At 44.4% G+C, this 24,107-nt stretch overlaps 1 protein-coding gene across 10 annotated transcripts in view; it reads right to left on the bottom strand.

Annotated features, from left to right (window-relative positions):
- EHBP1 (EH domain binding protein 1) overlaps positions 1-24,107 on the bottom strand; it is a 643,275-nt gene that overhangs the window by 111,844 nt on the left and 507,324 nt on the right. For all 10 annotated transcript variants that reach the window (XM_063918463.1, XM_063918471.1, XM_063918465.1 and 7 more), the window contains 2 exons: positions 17,333-17,460; positions 4,919-5,057 (listed from right to left, as the gene is read on the bottom strand). In XM_063918463.1, the coding sequence (XP_063774533.1) occupies positions 4,919-5,057; positions 17,333-17,460 (267 nt within the window). The remainder of the gene's footprint in view (positions 1-4,918; positions 5,058-17,332; positions 17,461-24,107) is intronic.

Consider the following 24,107-nt stretch of genomic DNA (forward strand, 5'->3'; position numbering starts at 1 on the left):
CTCTAGCTGTTCTCTGGACCTCGCCCTTATTAGGAGATCGTCCAAGTATGGGATAATTAATACGCCTTTTCTTCGAAGAAGAATCATCATCTCGGCCATTACCTTTGTAAAGATCCGAGGTGCCGTGGACAATCCGAACGGCAGCGTCTGAAACTGATAATGACAGTTTTGTACAACGAACCTGAGGTACCCCTGGTGTGAGGGGTAAATTGGAACGTGGAGATACGCATCCTTGATGTCCAAGGATACCATAAAGTCCCCCTCTTCCAGGTTCGCTATCACTGCTCTGAGTGACTCCATTTTGAACTTGAACTTCTTTATGTACAGGTTCAAGGACTTCAGATTTAGAATAGGCCTTACCGAGCCATCCGGCTTCGGTACCACAAAAAGAGTGGAATAATACCCCTTCCCTTGTTGCAGAAGAGGTACCTTGACTATCACCTGCTGAGAGTACAGCTTGTGAATGGCTTCCAACACCGTCTCCCTTTCGGAGGGGGACGTTGGTAAAGCAGACCTCAGGAAACGGCGAGGTGGATCTGTCTCTAATTCCAACCTGTATCCCTGAGATATTATCTGCAGGATCCAGGGATCTACTTGCGAGTGAGCCCACTGCGCGCTGTAATTTTTGAGACGACCGCCCACCGTCCCCGAGTCCGCTTGAGAAGCCCCAGCGTCATGCTGAGGCTTTTGTAGAAGCCGGGGAGGGCTTCTGATCCTGGGAAGGAGCTGCGTGTTGCTGTCTCTTCCCTCGACCTTTGCCTCGTGGCAAATATGAATAGCCCTTTGCTCTCTTATTTTTAAAGGAACGAAAGGGCTGCGGTTGAAAAGTCGGTGCCTTTTTCTGTTGGGGAGTGACTTGAGGTAGAAAGGTGGATTTCCCGGCTGTAGCCGTGGCCACCAAATCTGATAGACCGACTCCAAATAACTCCTCCCCCTTATACGGCAAAACTTCCATATGCCGTTTTGAATCCGCATCGCCTGTCCACTGTCGCGTCCATAAAGCTCTTCTGGCCGAAATGGACATAGCACTTACCCGTGATGCCAGTGTGCATATATCCCTCTGTGCATCACGCATATAAAGAAATGCATCCTTTATTTGTTCTAACGACAGTAAAATATTGTCCCTGTCCAGGGTATCAATATTTTCAATCAGGGATTCTGACCAAACTACCCCCGCACTGCCCATCCAGGCAGTTGCTACAGCTGGTCGTAGTATAACACCTGCATGTGTGTATATACTTTTTTGGATATTTTCCATCCTCCTATCTGATGGATCTTTAAGTGCGGCCGTCTCAGGAGAGGGTAACGCCACTTGTTTAGATAAGCGTGTTAGCGCCTTGTCCACCCTAGGAGGTGTTTCCCAGCGCTCCCTAACCTCTGGCGGGAAAGGGTATAATGCCAATAATTTCTTTGAAATTATCAGCTTTTTATCAGGGGCAACCCACGCTTCATTACACACGTCATTTAGTTCTTCTGATTCAGGAAAAACTATAGGTAGTTTTTTCATACCCCACATAATACCCTGTTTAGTGGTACCTGTAGTATCAGCTAAATGTAACGCCTCCTTCATTGCCAAAATCATATAACGTGTGGCCCTACTGGAAAATACGGTTGATTCGTCACCGTCACCACTGGAGTCATCGCCTGTGTCTGGGTCTGTGTCGACCGACTGAGGCAAAGGGCGTTTCACAGCCCCTGACGGTGTTTGAGTCGCCTGGACAGGCACTAATTGATTGTCCGGCCGTCTCATGTCGTCAAACGACTGCTTTAGCGTGTTGACACTATCCCGTAGTTCCATAAATAAAGGCATCCATTCTGGTGTCGACCCCCTAGGAGGTGACATCCCCATATTTGGCAATTGCTCCGCCTCCACACCAATATCGTCCTCATACATGTCGACACACACGTACCGACACACAGCAGACACACAGGGAATGCTCCTAATGAAGACAGGACCCACTAGCCCTTTGGGGAGACAGAGGGAGAGTTTGCCAGCACACACCAAAAGCGCTATATATATATCAGGGATAGCCTTATAATAAGTGCTCCCCTATAGCTGCTTTGTTATATAAAAATATCGCCATAAATTTGCCCCCCCTCTCTGTTTTACCCTGTTTCTGTAGTGCAGTGCAGGGGAGAGACCTGGGAGCAGTCCTGACCAGCGGAGCTGTGAGAGGAAATGGCGCCGTGTGCTGAGGAGATAGGCCCCGCCCCTTTTCCGGCGGGCTCGTCTCCCGCTATTTTGAGAAATCAGGCAGGGGTTAAATATCTCCATATAGCCTCTAGGGCTATATGTGAGGTATTTTTAGCCTTTATAGGTACTCATTTGCCTCCCAGGGCGCCCCCCTCCCAGCGCCCTGCACCCTCAGTGACTGCCGTGTGAAGTGTGCTGAGAGGAAAATGGCGCACAGCTGCAGTGCTGTGCGCTACCTTTAGAAGACTGCAGGAGTCTTCAGCCGCCGATTCTGGACCTCTTCTGTCTTCAGCATCTGCAAGGGGTCGGCGGCGCGGCTCCGGTGACCATCCAGGCTGTACCTGTGATCGTCCCTCTGGAGCTTGATGTCCAGTAGCCAAGAAGCCAATCCATCCTGCACGCAGGTGAGTTGACTCCTTCTCCCCTCAGTCCCTCGCTGCAGTGATCCTGTTGCCAGCAGGAATCACTGTAACATAAAAAACCTAGCTAAACTTTCTCTAAGCAGCTCTTTAGGAGAGCCACCTAGATTGCACCCTTCTCGGCCGGGCACAAAAATCTAACTGGAGTCTGGAGGAGGGTCATAGGGGGAGGAGCCAGTGCACACCACCTGATCGGAAAAGCTTTACTTTTTGTGCCCTGTCTCCTGCGGAGCCGCTATTCCCCATGGTCCTTTCAGGAACCCCAGCATCCACTAGGACGATAGAGAAACTTTCTTAATTCAGATTTATGCTTTGACTGGAGTTCTTTCCATAACTCCATCAAATCTATTTAATTCACCAACTTTTTATGGCAGCGGAGGGAAAAGGGGATGAAGGGGCAAGGGTTCCAGGCTCAAACAGCGATTTGGTTAGTCCTCCCACTGACAGTCCCCATGGGTTTCATCTAAGACTAGAAGAGGAGGTAGCATCAGGACATACTGCTACACTCTGGTTAAGGGAGAGACACCATAGTAAAAATAATTTGCTAGGTGGTAGTGTGGTAGAGGGTATCCTTTTCTCTTGACCATAAACAGATACAGCCATTCCTCCCAATTTAAGAAAGCTCCAAAAGTGATGATGCAACAGAAGAAAAAGCTTAAATGAAGCATTACACATTTATGTTTGTGATCACATTCAGTGGCGGATCCAGGGGGGGGGGGGGGGGGACACTCGGGCCTGTGCCCCCCCTGTCATTTGTGGCCCCATCCGTCCCCCCCCCCCGCTTGTGTCACTGAGACACGCTGCCGCTCAGTCCAGCGGCAGCGTGTCTCAGCTGTCAGGAGGAGAACGCGGCTATCTGGCGGCATGTTGCGGACTTCAAACCAGCCGCCGGTTCGTGAGCCAATCAGAGCTCGCGGACCGGCAGCCAATCAGGAGCCGCTGGTCCGCGAGCTCTGATTGGCTCACGAACTGGCGGCTAGTTTGAAGTCCTACACGCCGCCAGACATAGCCGCGCTCGCCTCCTGACACCCTCAGAGCCGGGCAGAGAAGCAGCAGCAGCGGTAAGCAGCTGCAGAACTGCTGTGGGGGCATTTGTATACCTGCTGTGGGGGCATTTGTATACCTGGTACTGTGAGGGCAATTGTATACCTGGCACTGTGGGGGCAATTGTTTACCTGGCACTGTGAGGGCAATTGTTTACCTGGCAATGTGGGGGCATTTGTATACCTGGCACTGTGGGGGCATTTTTGGATCTGGCACTGTAGGGGCATTTTTGGATCTGGCACTGTAGGGGCATTTTTGGATCTGGTACTGTGGGGGCATTTCTGGATCTGGCACTGTGGGGGCATTTCTGGATCTGGCACTGTGGGGGCATTTTTGGATCTAGCACTGTGGGGGCATTTGTGGATCTGGCACTGTGGGGGCATTTGTGGATCTGGCACTGTGAGGGCATTTTTGGATCTGGCACTGTGGGGGCATTTGTGGATCTGGCACTGTGGGAGCAATTGTGGATCTGGCACTGTGGGAGCAATTGTGGATCTGGCACTGTGGGTGCAATTGTGGATTTGGCACTGCACTATTGGGGGCATATGTCTGTGTATCACGTCTCATTTTAATTGGCCACACTCACTAAATGACTGCGGGCATTACTACAGGCAACATTACTACTGGGGGCAATACGGGCATTGCATAAGGGGCACCACTACTATGGGGTCTATATAAGGGGCACTACCAGTACAGTGGACATTGCATAATGAGCGCTACAACTGTGGGCATTGTATAAGAAGCGCCACCTCACATGCACCGAAGCCGCACGCAAATGTACTTCCCCTTCCATGGTGCCCCCCCCTATCATTTTCTTCTGGATCCGCCCCTGATCACATTTCTCAACTGTGTATGAATCTATCAATGTGTAGCCTGCACAAAACATTTGTTGTTACCTAGGAAACTGCAACCCAAATAAAGATGTTCTGGCATCCGATCTGCCTGGAACCATGCAAGACAGAGATATACCACCTTCACAAGCAATGGCTGGTTTCTCTACAGCAGTGGTTCTCAAACTCGGTCCTCAGGACCCCACACGGTTCAGGTTTTCCATTTTACCCAGCAGCTGCACTGTGTATCACCAACTGTCACATTTTAAAAATCTACAGGTAACCTGCAAAACATGAACCGTGTGGGGTCCTGAGGACCGAGTTTGAGAACCTGTGCTCTACAGCATAGGACAAACATTATGCTGGAAATATTTTGATAAGTAAAAGCGGTTTATACAGTAAAATCAAAGTGTGTGAGGTACTTTCAATACCTGGCCAGGTTTCCACCCATTGACTGTATGACTCTAATTCGATTTTCCTGACTGTTAAATCTTTGTTGATCACAACAGGATTCTTGAAGCGATCCAAAGGTTTGTGATGTCTGTCTGCAGCAGGCTCTTCAGTACCATTCTGGAAAAAAAACAAGAAGCAATCAACTTTGCCCATACTGTGTCTACGATTAAGTAGAACCTTGCGTTAACGCACATATTAACAGAACAGTCTATACAAGTACAGCCAATAAAAGTTCTAAATACACACAATCTAATGAAAGAAAGTCATACAACCATCTGTGGAGGGTCTCAGGGAAAATAAACCCTAAAGACAAATGTCTGTTCGCCTACTGGACAGCACACACAACGCTAACATTAAGATGTACTGGAAATATTTGTAAAAATAAGATTTTACTTACCGATAAATCTATTTCTCGGAGTCCGTAGTGGATGCTGGGGTTCCTGAAAGGACCATGGGGAATAGCGGCTCCGCAGGAGACAGGGCACAAAAAGTAAAGCTTTTTCCGATCAGGTGGTGTGCACTGGCTCCTCCCCCTATGACCCTCCTCCAGACTCCAGTTAGGTACTGTGCCCGGACGAGCGTACACAATAAGGGAGGATTTTGAATCCCGGGTAAGACTCATACCAGCCACACCAATCACACCGTACAACTTGTGATCTAAACCCAGTTAACAGTATGATAACAGCGGAGCCTCTGAAAGATGGCTTCCTACAACAATAACCCGAATAAGTTAACAATAACTATGTACAATGTATGCAGATAATCCGCACTTGGGATGGGCGCCCAGCATCCACTACGGACTCCGAGAAATAGATTTATCGGTAAGTAAAATCTTATTTTCTCTATCGTCCTAGTGGATGCTGGGGTTCCTGAAAGGACCATGGGGATTATACCAAAGCTCCCAAACGGGCGGGAGAGTGCGGATGACTCTGCAGCACCGAATGAGAGAACTCCAGGTCCTCCTTAGCCAGAGTATCAAATTTGTAAAATTTTACAAACGTGTTCTCCCCTGACCACGTAGCTGCTCGGCAAAGTTGTAATGCCGAGACCCCTCGGGCAGCCGCCCAAGATGAGCCCACCTTCCTTGTGGAGTGGGCCTTTACAGATTTAGGCTGTGGCAGGCCTGCCACAGAATGTGCCAGTTGGATTGTGCTACAGATCCAACGAGCAATCGTCTGCTTAGACGCAGGAGCACCCATCTTGTTGGGTGCATACAATATAAACAACGAGTCAGATTTTCTGACTCCAGCTGTTCTTGCAATATATATTTTTAATGCTCTGACAACGTCCAGTAACTTGGAGTCCTCCAAGTCACTTGTAGCCGCAGGCACTACAATAGGCTGGTTCAGATGAAATGCTGACACCACCTTAGGGAGAAAATGCGGACGAGTCCGCAGTTCTGCCCTGTCCGAATGGAAAATCAGATATGGGCTTTTGTAAGATAAAGCTGCCAATTCTGACACTCTCCTGGCAGAAGCCAGGGCTAGAAGCATGGTCACTTTCCAAGTGAGATATTTCAAATCCACCTTATTTAGTGGTTCAAACCAATGAGATTTTAGAAAATCCAAAACTACATTGAGATCCCACGGTGCCACTGGAGGCACCACAGGGGGCTGTATATGCAGCACTCCCTTAACAAAGGTCTGGACTTCAGGGACTGAAGCCAATTCTTTTTGAAAGAAAATCGACAGGGCCGAAATTTGAACCTTAATAGATCCCAATTTGAGACCCATAGACAATCCTGATTGCAGGAAATGTAGGAATCGACCCAGTTGAAATTCCTCCGTCGGAGCACTCCGATCTTCGCACCACGCAACATATTTTCGCCAAATTCGGTGATAATGTTGCACGGTTACTTCTTTCCTTGCTTTAATCAAAGTAGGAATGACTTCTTCCGGCATGCCTTTTTCCATTAGGATCCGGCGTTCAACCGCCATGCCGTCAAACGCAGCCGCGGTAAGTCTTGAAACAGACAGGGACCCTGCTGAAGCAAGTCCCTCCTTAGAGGTAGAGGCCACGGATCTTCCGTGATCATCTCTTGAAGTTCCGGGTACCAAGTCCTTCTTGGCCAATCCGGAACCACTAGTATCGTTCTTACGCCTCTTTGCCGTATAATTCTCAATACTTTTGGTATGAGAGGCAGAGGAGGAAACACATACACCGACTGGTACACCCAAGGCGTTACCAGCGCGTCCACAGCTATTGCCTGCGGATCTCTTGACCTGGCGCAATACCTGTCCAGTTTTTTGTTGAGGCGAGACGCCATCATGTCCACCATTGGTCTTTCCCAACGGGTTACCAGCATGTGGAAGACTTCTGGATGAAGTCCCCACTCTCCCGGGTGAAGATCGTGTCTGCTGAGGAAGTCTGCTTCCCAGTTGTCCACTCCCGGGATGAACACTGCTGACAGTGCTATCACATGATTCTCTGCCCAGCGAAGAATCCTTGCAGCTTCTGCCATTGCACTCCTGCTTCTTGTGCCGCCCTGTCTGTTCACATGGGCGACTGCCGTGATGTTGTCCGACTGGATCAACACCGGTTTTCCCTGAAGCAGAGGTTCTGCCTGGCTTAGAGCATTGTATATTGCTCTTAGTTCCAGAATGTTTATGTGAAGAGACGTTTCCAGGCTCGTCCATACTCCCTGGAAGTTTCTTCCTTGTGTGACTGCTCCCCAGCCTCTCAGGCTGGCGTCCGTGGTCACCAGGATCCAATCCTGTATGCCGAATCTGCGGCCCTCCAATAGATGAGGACTCTGCAACCACCACAGAAGAGACACCCTTGTCCTTGGAGACAGGGTTATCCGTAGGTGCATCTGAAGATGCGACCCTGACCATTTGTCCAACAGATCCCTTTGGAAAATTCTTGCGTGGAATCTGCCGAATGGAATTGCTTCGTAAGAAGCCACCATTTTTCCCAGGACTCTTGTGCATTGATGTACAGACACCTTTCCTGGTTTTAGGAGGTTCCTGACAAGCTCGGATAACTCCTTGGCTTTTTCCTCCGGGAGAAAAACCTTTTTCTGAACCGTGTCCAGAATCATCCCTAGGAACAGCAGACGAGTTGTCGGCATTAACTGGGATTTTGGAATATTCAGAATCCACCCGTGCTGTTTTAGCACTTCTTGAGACAGTGCTAAGCCCATCTGTAGCTGTTCTCTGGACCTCGCCCTTATTAGGAGATCGTCCAAGTATGGGATAATTAATACGCCTTTTCTTCGAAGAAGAATCATCATCTCGGCCATTACCTTTGTAAAGATCCGAGGTGCCGTGGACAATCCGAACGGCAGCGTCTGAAACTGATAGTGACAGTTTTGTACAACGAACCTGAGGTACCCCTGGTGTGAGGGGTAAATTGGAACGTGGAGATACGCATCCTTGATGTCCAAGGATACCAGAAAGTCCCCCTCTTCCAGGTTCGCTATCACTGCTCTGAGTGACTCCATTTTGAACTTGAACTTCTTTATGTACAGGTTCAAGGACTTCAGATTTAGAATAGGCCTTACCGAGCCATCCGGCTTCGGTACCACAAAAAGAGTGGAATAATACCCCTTCCCTTGTTGTAGAAGAGGTACCTTGACTATCACCTGCTGAGAGTACAGCTTGTGAATGGCTTCCAAAACCGTCTCCCTTTCGGAGGGGGACGTTGGTAAAGCAGACTTCAGGAAACGGCGAGGTGGATCCGTCTCTAATTCCAACCTGTACCCTTGAGATATTATCTGCAGGATCCAGGGATCTACCTGCGAGTGAGCCCACTGCGCGCTGTAATTTTTGAGACGACCGCCCACCGTCCCCGAGTCCGCTTGAGAAGCCCCAGCGTCATGCTGAGGCTTTTGTAGAAGCCGGGGAGGGCTTCTGTTCCTGGGAAGGAGCTGCGTGTTGCTGTCTCTTCCCTCGACCTTTGCCTCGTGGCAGATATGAATAGCCCTTTGCTCTCTTATTTTTAAAGGAACGAAAGGGCTGCGGTTGAAAAGTCGGTGCCTTTTTCTGTGGGGGAGTGACTTGAGGTAGAAAGGTGGATTTCCCGGCTGTAGCCGTGGCCACCAAATCTGATAGACCGACTCCAAATAACTCCTCCCCTTTATACGGCAAAACTTCCATATGCCGTTTTGAATCCGCATCGCCTGTCCACTGTCGCGTCCATAAAGCTCTTCTGGCCGAAATGGACATAGCACTTACCCGTGATGCCAGTGTGCAGATATCCCTCTGTGCATCACGCATATAAAGAAATGCATCCTTTATTTGTTCTAACGACAGTAAAATATTGTCCCTGTCCAGGGTATCAATATTTTCAATCAGGGACTCTGACCAAACTACCCCAGCACTGCCCATCCAGGCAGTCGCTACAGCTGGTCGTAGTATAACACCTGCATGTGTGTATATACTTTTTTGGATATTTTCCATCCTCCTATCTGATGGATCTTTAAGTGCGGCCGTCTCAGGAGAGGGTAACGCCACTTGTTTAGATAAGCGTGTTAGCGCCTTGTCCACCCTAGGAGGTGTTTCCCAGCGCTCCCTAACCTCTGGCGGGAAAGGGTATAATGCCAATAATTTCTTTGAAATTATCAGCTTTTTATCAGGGGCAACCCACGCTTCATTACACACGTCATTTAATTCTTCTGATTCAGGAAAAACTATAGGTAGTTTTTTCATACCCCACATAATACCCTGTTTAGTGGTACCTGTAGTATCAGCTAAATGTAACGCCTCCTTCATTGCCAAAATCATATAACGTGTGGCCCTACTGGAAAATACGGTTGATTCGTCATCGTCACCACTGGAGTCATCGCCTGTGTCTGGGTCTGTGTCGACCGACTGAGGCAAAGGGCGTTTCACAGCCCCTGACGGTGTTTGAGTCGCCTGGACAGGCACTAATTGATTGTCCGGCCGTCTCATGTCGTCAAACGACTGCTTTAGCGTGTTGACACTATCCCGTAGTTCCATAAATAAAGGCATCCATTCCGGTGTCGACTCCCTAGGGGGTGACATCCTCATATTTGGCAATTGCTCCGCCTCCACACCAATATCGTCCTCATACATGTCGACACACACGTACCGACACACAGCAGACACACAGGGAATGCTCCTAACGAAGACAGGACCCACTAGCCCTTTGGGGAGACAGAGGGAGAGTTTGCCAGCACACACCAAAAAGCGCTATATATATATCAGGGATAGCCTTATAATAAGTGCTCCCTTATAGCTGCTTTGTTATATCAAAATATCGCCATAAATGTGCCCCCCCCCTCTCTGTTTTACCCTGTTTCTGTAGTGCAGTGCAGGGGAGAGACTTGGGAGCCGTCCTGACCAGCGGAGCTGTGAGAGGAAATGGCGCCGTGTGCTGAGGAGATAGGCCCCGCCCCTTTTCTGGCGGGCTCGTCTCCCGCTATTTAGAAAAATTAGGCAGGGGTTAAATATCTCCATATAGCCTCTAGGGCTATATGTGAGGTATTTTTAGCCTTTATAGGTAATCATTTTGCCTCCCAGGGCGCCCCCCTCCCAGCGCCCTGCACCCTCAGTGACTGCCGTGTGAAGTGTGCTGAGAGGAAAATGGCGCACAGCTGCAGTGCTGTGCGCTACCTTTTGAAGACTGCAGGAGTCTTCAGCCGCCGATTCTGGACCTCTTCTGTCTTCAGCATCTGCAAGGGGGCCGGCGGCGTGGCTCCGGTGACCATCCAGGCTGTACCTGTGATCGTCCCTCTGGAGCTTGATGTCCAGTAGCCAAGAAGCAAATCCATCCTGCACGCAGGTGAGTTGACTCCTTCTCCCCTCAGTCCCTCGCTGCAGTGATCCTGTTGCCAGCAGGAATCACTGTAAAATAAAAAACCTAGCTAAACTTTTTCTAAGCAGCTCTTTAGGAGAGCCACCTAGATTGCACCCTTCTCGGCCGGGCACAAAAATCTAACTGGAGTCTGGAGGAGGGTCATAGGGGGAGGAGCCAGTGCACACCACCTGATCGGAAAAAGCTTTACTTTTTGTGCCCTGTCTCCTGCGGAGCCGCTATTCCCCATGGTCCTTTCAGGAACCCCAGCATCCACTAGGACGATAGAGAAATAACATTATGCGAAAATTAAAACTAACATTCCTATGAATGGGATCATTAATTCACTAATTATTTCTATTTCTTTATTAATTATTTGTATTTAAAAGTAAGCAATCTAGCAAGTGTTTCAATATTGCTTTGTAGTCTACGGGTGTTATATTATCATACTGCGACAGCAAAGAATAAATATTATTAGTAAATGCAAATATTAAGGAAAAGAGTTGATAGATACACTGCACTATTCTTTTAAAGCACAGTTCTAAGAAACTTTACTATTTCCAGGTGGAGAACATGGATTTATCATCTACAAATTACAGCAGATATATAAATAATCAGAAATCAATAACTGTCACTTAATGTGCTGCAAATCAGATTAACCATACATATGTGAATATCCATGGGGAAACACAGATTTAAGTTTATTTAACAGCTATTGCAAATGACAAGAATAGTAAAAGCAATGCTTTTTTCTGATGGTACTCAGTGGGACACAGTACAGGGAACCCTTTTTCTTGGAGTAATTTTTAATTTTTAGTACTAATTCTGAATACAGGATGACATTAGAGAAAACATTTTCAGATATTTAAAAAAATAAGCGTCTGAAGACTTGTCCAGAGTGGAATTTAGGGGTCTATTTACTAAGCCTTAGATGGAGATAAAGTACCAGCCAACCAGTTCCTAACTGTCATTTTTCAAACCCAGCTTGTGACATGGTAGTTAGGAGCTGATTGGTTGGTACTTTATCTCCGTATAAGGCTTAGTAAATAGACCCCTTAATCCTGTACCGATTTGTAGCCATAGGTTATCTAAGTACTGGGACCTGTTCTCTAGATACTGAATAAGAGTCAATGAGAGGGCAGGATGGAGATACAATGACTTCTAACATCCATAACAATGCATGGTGACGGACGTTATATCTACCAGACATCAACAATTACAAAGGACAAAATGCACATATAATTCACAGGAGTTTATAGGTTAACTTGACTTTTGTATTATAACAGTGGCAAAAAGAAATCTATGGGCGGAATTCTATTGTTTTCTCACGCCCGATCTCCCATCTAAAGTGACGGGAGATTGCGGGATGATTTTCAGTTGATCCCCTTATGGTGCATATATCAGTCGGGTTTAGCCAAGTAAAGCGGCAAAACCAGACTAAAGTCATGGGCGCGATTGCAAAAAGTCCCGTTTGGGTGCCCAACAATTGAATAGCTGCCAGCTGGCATGATCGGGGGGCAGGAGGAGGTGGAACAAATTGAATTCCGCCTTATTTGTAGAATAATTTAATGACATGCTGACAAGTCCGACAAATGAAACTATTTTATTAAAAGCATTTGTGTAATAAAAATAAATAAAAATAAAATAAAAATCATCCAGCAAAGACGAGATAAATATAAACCATCTGCATAACTGAAGGCCTGAAATAAAAAAAATAAAAAAATAAAAAAACATTTAAATTCCTTCGAAAGTTAAAACGGAACTTTCAGCATCCACTAGAACATTTCCATGAGACAGTGTGTATTCAGGAGACAAGTGATATCAATTGCAAAGCTTGTCCCTGCTAATCTCTTCCCCTTTCCCAGCAACCTTACCATGGAGGGATTCTATCGTTATACAGTCCCACTGACTTGTATAACAAGAAGAACTAGTTTCTAATTTTATGCCCATTCAGATAAACCACTAATGCTGTATGAAATCTGAAAAGGTAGGATTAGAATACAACCCCTATGAACTACATTTCATCAGCTATACCTTTCCAAAGCCAGATTTATAGGTAAGCCCTTTACTGCGACAATTGTTATTTTTTTTTTACAGGGCTTCCAATGCTAATACTGGTAGCAAATTCAAATGGGTCTATCAACATGAAAGATCCCAGAAGGCTAAACCACAGCGGTGTGTGGGAGCTGCAGATACCACGGCCCTGTGTAGAAAACAAATATTTCATTTTACACCTAATCTTTTATTATTTTTATTAAGTGTTTTGAAAGTAAATAGGGGAAGGCTAAGATGCATGACTAATAACTAAGCCTGCTGAATGCTGGAACTGGTTATCAAAAGCTACCAAGACTGTGCCCTTCCTCTGCATTGAGACAATCAATAATGAGCGCGTTCTACCAGCAGCCTATTCTCCAGCCTAGAGGAGGCCGGGACGCCAGCCCTCTGGGGAGGGGAACAGTTTATCCTTCCCGACAAATGCAGAGTGGTGCGTTTATCAATGTGTAAAACGGAATATTATTATTATTAGCACCAGCACACAGGACCAAAGCCAGTACCCCCCTCCTTATCCACTCTGCCCCTGGGAAAAATATGGGTTCCTGCCCATAACATTACATGTTCTGTCGCTATGGGAAACAAACATTAAGATGTACAAACACGGCATATAGTCTGTAATTATGGCAACTTCTATTCAATAATAAAGGCAAGCTGGGGGATTGGGGGGGTATAAAATGCATTGATTTTGCAAATGTTAGTTACTGCACATAATTATCAATTCCAGATCGGTTATAGGCTGGCGTGTACATTGGATTTGGAGTTTAATATATCATATTGGGATAATGTAAACCTCAGACATACTTACACACACACACACACACACACACATATATATATATATATATATATACTGTATATATTTAGATATTTATATATATATTATGCATAAAATACTGCACATTCTCATAAAGCTCCATTTATTAAGCCTTTAAAAATCCTGTGTGCAATCAGCTTTAAAAAACAACACAACCCTATGGGTTTCCTTTAAGACCAGCAATGTGTAGACTATCGGTCTGATTTGCTGCTAAATCCCATTTGAAGAATTCTTTGTATGGCCAAGGACTTCTGCCACTTTACAAATGTATTCCACTAAGCCCACTAATTCAGTTAGCCCTTTCCATTCATTGTATTAATCCTGCACTGGTTTAATTTTACACTAAAACTTCTGCGGAGAGGGAAGAAATATGCACGATGCACTGGGCATGCACATACGCACACCAAACACCCCCTGTAAATAATGAAAGAAGTAAACGGAAAAATAAATCTGGCCTGACCTAGGCTTCTTTTTGTTCGCAGAGACTGAGAATCTTCTGGTGCTAGAACTGCACACTTTCATCACCAGTTTATTGGAACCGACAGGGTAAGGGGAGCAAAGCAAGGCATTGTATTGGGACTTCAAAGACGTTTTCTATCTAGGGGAAGGAAATCCCTTCAGTCAGCAGCGGAGTCCCCTAACAACCCGCAGGTGGGTGAAAAGTTACACAAAACTCAGAGTGTTTGAAAGCCATCATGATATTACACTGACAGGTTCCCCATCACTCCCACCTCCCACTTTTACACTCCACTGAATGTATGGCCAAGGCAAAGTCTAAACAATCACATAACAAGTTATTCAATTACCATAATTTGGTCCTTCTCTGAACGAGATTAGAGGGAATTGAGCTACGGACATATATATTATGTTTATTTTTGAAGGATTAATAAATTGGCCTTTTATGTGTCTCCCGAAAAAAAACAAACTCAAAATATAATCTGACCAAACTTTATGTACACTTGTCACCTGCACAGTGGTGGTAGCTATAATGCGTATTGAACTAACATTCGCCCTATAAATCTGTTATAAACTAGTTATGCCACATGTAGTGCCTCATGGCTCAGGGAGCTCATTAGTTCGTAGAAAATGGCCGCTGCAGTGAGCAGCCAAAAGGTACATTTTAATAATAAAGAAAATGTAATAAGCTTTTCAAAAACATCAAAGTTTGCAACAAAATATATTGCCAAGACTCTGAACTGCGGGCTTTAAAACTCAGAAAAAAATGCCTCCAATGAAGGGGGGGGAAATGTAATTTATCCAAAACGTTGTGCCAAAGCAGCGCAGTGACGCTAGTCTGCTTACCAGTACATACATTCAGAGTGGAGCTAAGAGACAAGATTTCTGTTTAACCAATGTGGGGGGAAAAAATGTAAAAAGTTAAATATAAAATAATAATAACATTTTATTGAAACAATTAATGCGTTCAGTAATGCTTTATCCTGGAATTAAACAAGTTTTTAAGTTTTTTTCGACCGTTATTGAAATCCTGAGAGGAGTTGCTGCGCAATTCTTTTTAAAAATGTTTCCCCAAGGATAGAGTGCACTAGATCATAGGTTCTCACATTCGGTCCTCAGGACCCCACACAGTGCATGTTTTGCAGGTAACCCAGCAGGTGCACAGGTGTATTAATTACTCACTGACACATTTTAAAAGGTACACAGGTGGAGCTAATTATTTCACTTGCGATTCTGTGAGGAGACCTGCAAAACTTGCACTGTGTGGGGTCCTGAGGACCGAGTTTGAGAACCTGTGCACTAGATGAATCAAAGCTTGGAGAGAGAAAACTACTAACCAGTCAACTCCAGTGTTTTTACAGGCTGTGTTTGAAAAATGACAGCTAGAAGCTGATTGGTTGTTATTTTGGGGTCTATTTACTAAGCCCTGGATGGAAATAAAGTGGACAGAGATAAAGTACCAGCCAATCAGCTCATAACTGTCATTTTTCAAACACAGCCTCTAACACGGCAGTTAGAAGATGATTGGGTGGGACTTCATCTCCGTCCAATTTATCTCCATCCTTGGCTTAGGAAATCGACCCAAAGTCTCTCTCCAAGTTTTGATAAATATTACCATAGCGTTCTGAAAGGTGAAAAAGTTATCGTTGGCAAAAGTATTGGGTGAAGTAAATATGACAAAAACCTAATGAGCCCCTGCTATATCACAATTTATATTGCCTATTAATATACTGCATGAAACTAGAGACATTTATAAACTGGACAGAAATAAAGTGGCCTTGATCCATATTTATTGCTCACAAGCTGATGAAGCACATCTTACAGAAGTGCAACTGAGGCATAAACTATTCTATAGTAAAAGGTAGCTAGGTCAGTAATGATCACATGAACCAAAGTGCTGCCTTGTATATTTTTATTCCAACAAATTGATATCACACATGCAGAGTGTGTTACACATACGGCTCCTGTTTTTAGTTGTTTTGATGCTGCTTGGTTAAAATGTCTTTTACATTAATGCCCTTATTTATCAATGAGTGATGCATTTCACTGTGAGTGATAAATTGCACCAGCCAATCAGCTCCTAACTTCCATGTCACAGGCTGGGTTTGAAAAATGGCAGTTAGGATCGGATTGGCTGGTGCAATTCATCACTCACAGTGTAATTTATCACTCACTGATAAATAAGGGCATGAGTTTGACAGCTAAAACTAACCTCTAAAAATGAATATACTAGGAGGAATTCTGCCTGAGAACATTCCCTGCTTCCTCACTGATGAGGTCACTGGTCACATGACTGCTAATGAAATACAAGATTTTCTTCTCCCCCCCACCACACAACAAAAGTCATTAATCATAGAGCAATTATGTAACAAGTGATAGAACAATAAAATAAATAAAAAATAGAGCTAAATACTTCTGATATAATTAATGCTTTGCATAATTTTGATTGTCTACTGCTAGATTTTTTTTTTATATCTGTTACAGTCTAAACAAATGGCGGCACTTGGGGACTTCAAATAGTGAAAAAGCATTGGAAATGTAATTTTGATGTTTCAATGCATCCATACTTTCATGTAACACATAATTCCTTTACATACCTGTAACACTCCCAGCAGCGGGATGCTGCGTCTCCGTAATCACATAAGTCACTAGAAGGATGCTCCAAACTCAGAGCCGCACATACTTAGATGCGTCATTAACATTCAACACTGGAAGCAGCATGTGGGTATATGATATGATATAGTATATATATATATATATATATATATATACACACACATATACATGGTTTCAAACGTGGCATGTGTTTTCCATTCTCCATTTGTTTGATCACAATGGCATAACCAGGCACTTATACTCTAAACCTATTATATGAAAACTGCCACTTCCATTAGCTCACTTTGGTCTGTGTAGAGACTGGTCCTCTGTAAGCTATCTCCATATTAATATGCTTTGTAAATTTAAATAGTTTTATCAAAATGAAAGGTGCCAGATGGCACATTTACATAACAGGAAAACACAATAGTAGTTAAAAGCCCTCAACTGCACAGAAAGGCCGAGAAATCCCATCAGATAAGAGTGTGAGTGAGTGTGTGTGCGTGGGTGCGTGGGGGGGGGGTATTATCATGCTGCATGTGGCACAATGTTAGTGGCATGGCTCTCCAGTAGAGAGATCAGTGACAGACACAAAGTAAGGACTGTGGGAAAAACACTGTACTGTACATAAAACACATAGAGAACACAAGACACATTCAAACAGATAAGTTTAATTTCATGAATTTGGAGTCTAGCAATCAGTGGTCTAACTCACCTTGAAGTCTCTGTCGGAGGCTTCTGGTGATGTCCTCTGAGCAGCATTAGACAGAGAGTTTGCCACCTGTGGCTGAGACTCCAGAAGTCTCTTCAACTTGACGTCCACTGAGTTAGTGTTTTGTCCGGCTGTGTATGCAAATTGTGAGAGAGAGAAGGGGAGAGATTGAGACTTGGCGCTTATTCAGCAATATGTCATCTTACAACCTGCTAGCTGCCGGGTTACAGCAACATTCAGGAAAGGAAAAACAAAACAAAACTAGAAAGGTAACACGAAAGAGTCTTAAATTGAGATGTATATTGAATTAGACATGTGCAGGCTGTTACAGGCCCCTCTATGTGTTCCTGCACTAGAAGAAATCCCACATTTGCCTGTTCTTGGCTTAGTGTCAATACTGGAATGCTACTTTGTACATTACGCACCAGACGAGACTGAACCTTTTCACCCCTATGTTAATTAAAACACTGCCTCACATGTACATACATGCACACACGCATTCTGGTATGCAAGTACATTCGTTTGCTGACTCCTATGAGTAGGTTTCCTCATTGCACAAGTATACTGGTCACATTTCCTCTGTACAACATCATATTTCACTGTGAGAAGTGTCACTAATTGCTCAGGGACTGGACTTTGATTCAGCATGAGTTTAGTCGTGCGACTATTCGCACAACTACAACTCACTTCACTTAGCATGCAGGGGGACGCCCAGCACAGGGCAAGTCTGCACTGCATGCCGGATCCCCCCCCCACCTCTAAGCAGACCTAGCAGACGGTGGGCTGCCATGATTTGAGTCGCAGCGGCTGTGTGTGATATCACGCAGCCATCGTGACCCACACCGCAAACCCCCCATTGCCACCCCAAAAAATGCTGTGTCAACGCCCCTACCCACCCCGCGAATACCTCTGATTGTCAATCAGGCATAGGTGTTTGCCTAAGTGAGATGCCGTCGCATCTCAACGTATGCGTACACCTCACAGGGGCTTCAGTATGCGAGCGCATTGCAGATGCGTTTCATGCTGAATTAGACCCTTTATCAGCAGCTGAGCTATAAGCGGACTGATAAATGTTTGTCAGCGGCTACAGAATAGAATAACTGTCCAGGCTTTATGAGACAGCACATACATACTGCTGCACACATGGGTGGGTTTTCCTAAATGTAATCTCTAGTAAGAAAATACAGTACAAAATATCTACAATGGAGGAATGACCATAAGAAACACTATTGGATTTGGCTGGATTTTTACCACACGAAACACCAGTCTGCAAAAACAATACAGTTGGAACGCGATTTACATAATTCATCACTGATGGTTATCACCAAGAACTGGATGTGACGACTATATGGGAACTGACAGTACAACATGTGTCACAGGGTTCATCCATTTGATATGCATTGAAAAAAAAAAGAAATTAACAAGAGGGAAGTAAATACTTGTACTTCCTGAGAATCATGAATTTATGTGCTGCAGATGAATGCTGCAATGTTCAATGTATCCAGATAACCAATTAATAACCATGCATAATATAGGAGATTTGCTGCCCCAGAGCATGGAAGTGCAACTTACAGACAGTATAATGTTTATAGTCTTATTTAATGTATGCCAACTGCATTACCATTGATAGTTTCTTTCTGCACTACGCACACAGGGGCACGCGTAGAGTTGTAAGTAGGTCAGATTCTTTCGTTTTTTTTGGGGTGGGGGGTGAGATTCGAATTTCCGCGCTTGCATCGAAGAAAAGCACACAAATGGGCTAAACCACCCACTCTGTGGAATGCCCTACCACGCACAATAAGACTCTCCCCTAGTCTCCAAACGTTCCCTGAAAGCTCAATTCTTCAGACTAGCTTATCACATTCCAGAATCGCTCACTCAACCTTCATAAGCTTTCCTATCCGATTATATCCCCACTGTATAGTCCGCACATATCCTCCACATAATTTCTCTTTCTTCACTTTCCCTTCTTTCTGACCATGGTTCATCATTGCTGTGATGTGATATCATGCAACCCACCTAGAACCTTTGCAATCCGGTGGACAAATATGCAATAGATAGCACCTATCCTTGTGTATCAATGCCTATTTTCCTATAGATTGTAAACTTGCGAGCAGGTCCTTCCTACCTCTATGACTGTTTGTTTATTACCCAGTTTTGTTTTATCATTGTGTCCAATTGTAAAGCACAACGGAATTTGCTGTGCTATATAAGAAACTGTTAATAAATAAATAAAACCATGCTGCACTGGGGCAGATGTAACAAGTGCAGAGAGAGCTAGATTTGGGTGGGGTGTGTTCAAACAATCTAAATTGCAGTGTAAAAATAAAGCAGCCAGTACTTACCATGCACAGAAACAATATAACCCACCCAAATCTAACTCTCTCTGCACGTTAAATCTGGTATCCGTTCACATGGTCGACCATGTTATGGTCGACAGTCATTAGGTCGACCACTATTGGTCGACATTGACATGGTCAACATGGACACATGGTCGACACATGAAAATGGTCGACACATGAAAGGTCGACACATGAAAAGGTCGACATGAGTTTTTTAACTTTTTTTTCTTTTGGGGAACTTTTCCATACTTTACGATCCACATGGACTACGATTGGAACGGTAAAGTGTGCCGAGCGAAGCGGAAGCGGAGCGAAGGCACCATGCCCGAAGCATGGCGAGCCATGCGAGGGGACGCGGTGCACTAATTGGGGTTCCCAGTCACTTTACGCAAAAAACGACACCAAAAAAGTAAAAAAACTCATGTCGACCTTTTCATGTCGACCTTTCATGTGCCGACCATGTGTCCATGTCGACCATGTCAATGTCGACCAATAGTGGTCGACCTAATGACTGTCGACCATAACATGGTCGACCATTCATACCGGAACCGTTAAATCTGCCCCACCTGCAGTGCACATGGTTTTGCCCAATAGTGTGCTTTTTTGGTTTGCTAACAAACCTGAATAACCCCGTGTCACTTAAGTGTGGACTGCTGCAGAAAAGAATGTTCCCATTTGCCATTTAGAAGTGGGAAAAATAGATGTGGTATAATCTGTATTTCATTAGATTTTATATCAAAAATGTGACTTTTGCTTTTGATAATGGTCAAGACGATGTTCTCTCTTATATACATCACAATCCATTACATTATTATATTGTGTACAAATAGGGTAAGCTGACCTTAGTAATTACTACTAACATTATCAAAGTACTGTCAGGTGTTATTGGGGACTGGGATGAGGGATAGAGAAGTGACCGAAATTGTCTGAGATTGGTGTTATACTTTGCTATAATGGTGACACAAAAGTGCCAAAACAGTACAAATTGGTCAATGTTTAGAGGCTTTAGGCAAAATGAGCAGGTAAAATTAAGACCTATGTACACTATGAATTATGCTTATCGTATAAATCATTTAAATAGTATAAAAGGCAACCATTTAATTGTTGGGCTTCATGTAATGGACATATTGTGGGAATGAAATAAATGACATAATATAAAGAGTGCAGAGTTTGGTGTACAACTGTTCTATAAAGCCACTACTGAGGTTGCCTGTAACAGCTGTAATCTCAGAGCCATGGACTTGGTGAAGAGGTAGATGGTTCAAAAAGTGACAAGGTCACTAATCCAGTCAAGGATAAACCTCATTCTAGTTTAACTCTGTTTCCTGGAAAACACTTCAAAAGGATTGTGTATTTCATCCATCAACAGAGATCAAATTTTCATAAGAACTACAACAAACTGCTTTCTATTCTTGTCATTAAAGATGACAATTATTTCTGTGCTCAAACCTGTCAATCCAAATGACCACCTTAGAAACACAAATTGGCCAGCCGCAAGAGGCCGTCAGGTACAGGGTCATACTTTTCCCTCTTAATCCACAAAGAATTAATTAAAAATGTAATTTCATATGTAACTTTAAGTACAAGCAGTCTATCGTAAATCAGTAAATTGCAATTGTGATGTTTACCTACTGGGAAAATCAGGCACATATACCTCAAGTACCAGGACACAATTCAAAACAATTTAAAAGAAAAAGTTCTGAACACAAATTACAATATTGCTGTGGATCAGGTTTCAGGGGACTGGGGTCTTCCACAGAACCGCCAAGCTAAAATACTGATAGGACTTGCCCAGAGGTCCTTTCTTTAGTTATGACCACATATGCTGGGGTAAAACACCAGTAACATGACAACATTCTCCAAAAGTATAGTTTAAGAAAATAAAAATGAAAAAACACGACAAATATAATCATGTGACTTCATCAACATAAAAATAAGTCAATATTTTTCAGCTCTGGACATATTTTTCCAAAACGTACACTTTGCAACAACAAACTTTTGTGCGTTAAGCAATTGTTTTTAGAGGTGAGATTTATATTGCCAGTGTCATGTTTGTGCTTGTTTGTGAACCCAGATTTAAGTCTGAGGTATTAAATTGGAAGCTGGATGGCCTAATATAGGGCCTTATTCAGACCTGATTGCAGCAGCAAAATCTTTCTCTAATGGGCAAAACCATGTGCACTGCAGGTGGGGCAGATATAACATGTGCAGAGAGCGTTAGATTTGGGTGGGGTGTGTTCAAACTGACATCTAAATTGCATTGTAAAAATAAAGCAGCCAGTATTTACCCTGCACAGAAACAAAATAACCCACCAAAATCTAACTCTCTCTGCACGTTATATCTGCCCCCCCCCCCCCCCCCCCCTGCAGTGCACATGGTTTTGCCCAACTGCTAACAAATTTGCTGCTACGATCAGGTCTGAATTAGGCCCTATGAGATCACACCAGCATGATCACACCACACGCCCCAAAACCAAAGGTTAATCTAAGTTGTACTTACCTCATTACTCAAATCACACACTGTCCTTTTAGATTTGGGTGGGTTATTTTGTTTCTGTGCAGGGTAAATACTGGCTGCTTTATTTTTACACTGCAATTTAGATTTCGGTTTGAACACACCCCACCCAAATCTAACTCTCTGCACATGTTATATCTGCCCCACCTGCACTGCACATGGTTTTACCCATTAGAAATTTTATTTGCTCATGCGATCAGGTCTGAATTAGGCCCATAGTTCCTGCTCATAGATACTGTCTCTAGTATGAGGAATGCACTGGGTGTGAAGATAGGTAACGTGGACTGGCTTCTGGCAAACGGAGGCACAAGGAGAACAGCTGAAGTCTAGGGAGAACTCAGGAGGTAAATACTTGAACACACTAGTGCATCTGGACGATGGAGCTTCCAGTAGACTGTAACCGGGCTTGAACCGTATTAATAATGGAATGGTCCGGAACCAAAGAAGCTCTAGGACCGGACTGGGACTGGAACCGGAGGATACGCTGAACTGGAACTAGAGGATACTCTGAACCGGACTGGAACAGGAGCAATACACTGAACTGGACTGGAACCGGAGGAATACACTGGACCGGACTGGAACCGGCAGTGTAGCGTAGAGAGGTAGCGCAATGTTCTGGAATAAACATAGCAACGAGGAACACAGCAATCAGGCTGTGTATGACATTGCACTGGCATTGGTTGACCGCATAGGATGTCCTTTTATACCTCCTGCTCACTGGATAGGACAGAGGCATTATGTGGAGGAATACTGATCTCTTATTGGTGGTGCAGCAGTCACCTGGTACAGACTGTCATGGTGGCACCCAGAAGCCGGTGGGAGAAGCCGCGAGAGGAGTCCAGAGACACGTGTGTCGATGCACGAAGAAAGAGTGGGGGCCGCAGCCATGATGGAGCTGCAGGACTGCGGGGAGTTTCTTAACATGCAGTGGACCGGAGCAGTGATTCTGTGACAAGGGACCTGGGCACTTTTTGAGACAGCTAGTTAATACAGTATCATAGCAAACAATTGACGGTATAAAATTATCCCAAATACTATACACCAACACTAGATTTGGCTCTTGGCACACACAATAGCCAGACTCTGCCTTCTGGCAGACACACGTTGATACCAGACTCGGACACACGTCATAAGACATGACCCTCCACGTGCCAATGCCATACTTGGCCGTATATTAATACCAGCAAACACAAATATTGCCAGACTGTGCACCTACTACACCTAGCAGCCTGTTATGGCAGCCAGAGCCACACTATAATGAAACCTGCGTAGCACTGGCTACAGTCATAACTCTGGGAACAATAACTGTAATGGGCTACAGCAAATGCAATGAAGAATAGGCTGTCATTCCTAATTATAGCTGCTTCCAGTGCAGAGCACAGTAACTAGGCTTTGTCCAGCCCTAATTTTAGAGAGATGCAACACAGAAACATAGAATGTGAAAGCAGATCAGAACCACTTGGCCCATCTAGTCTGCCCTACACACATGCACACACTAGGGTTAATTTTTAGTCAGGAACCAATTAACCTACCAGTATATTCATGGATTGTGGGAGTAAACCGGAATACCTGGTGGAGACCCACGCAAGCATGAGAACATACAAACTCCACACACATATAACTGCATAAGAGAGACATTAAAAACCACAAACTGTTAGTGCAAACCTATAAAAAAAAACTTGTCTCCATGACAACAGATGAACTGTAACAATTGACAGAACAACAATAATGACATCAACATTTATTGTAGAAGAGAGAATGACAGTCTGCGCTAGCATGCGCTCTGTTATCAGACATTGAGGAAACTGCCATGATTGTTAATTGTATTGCTCCACTGACATCATGTAGCCAAGCCTTTACTTTTAAGGAGACCTTACAACTGAAAGATGTATTTAGTCTTTGGATCAATGTTTTACTGGAA

This window comes from Pseudophryne corroboree, chromosome 4 (genome assembly GCF_028390025.1).
Source record: "Pseudophryne corroboree isolate aPseCor3 chromosome 4, aPseCor3.hap2, whole genome shotgun sequence".
NCBI lineage: Eukaryota > Metazoa > Chordata > Amphibia > Anura > Myobatrachidae > Pseudophryne > Pseudophryne corroboree.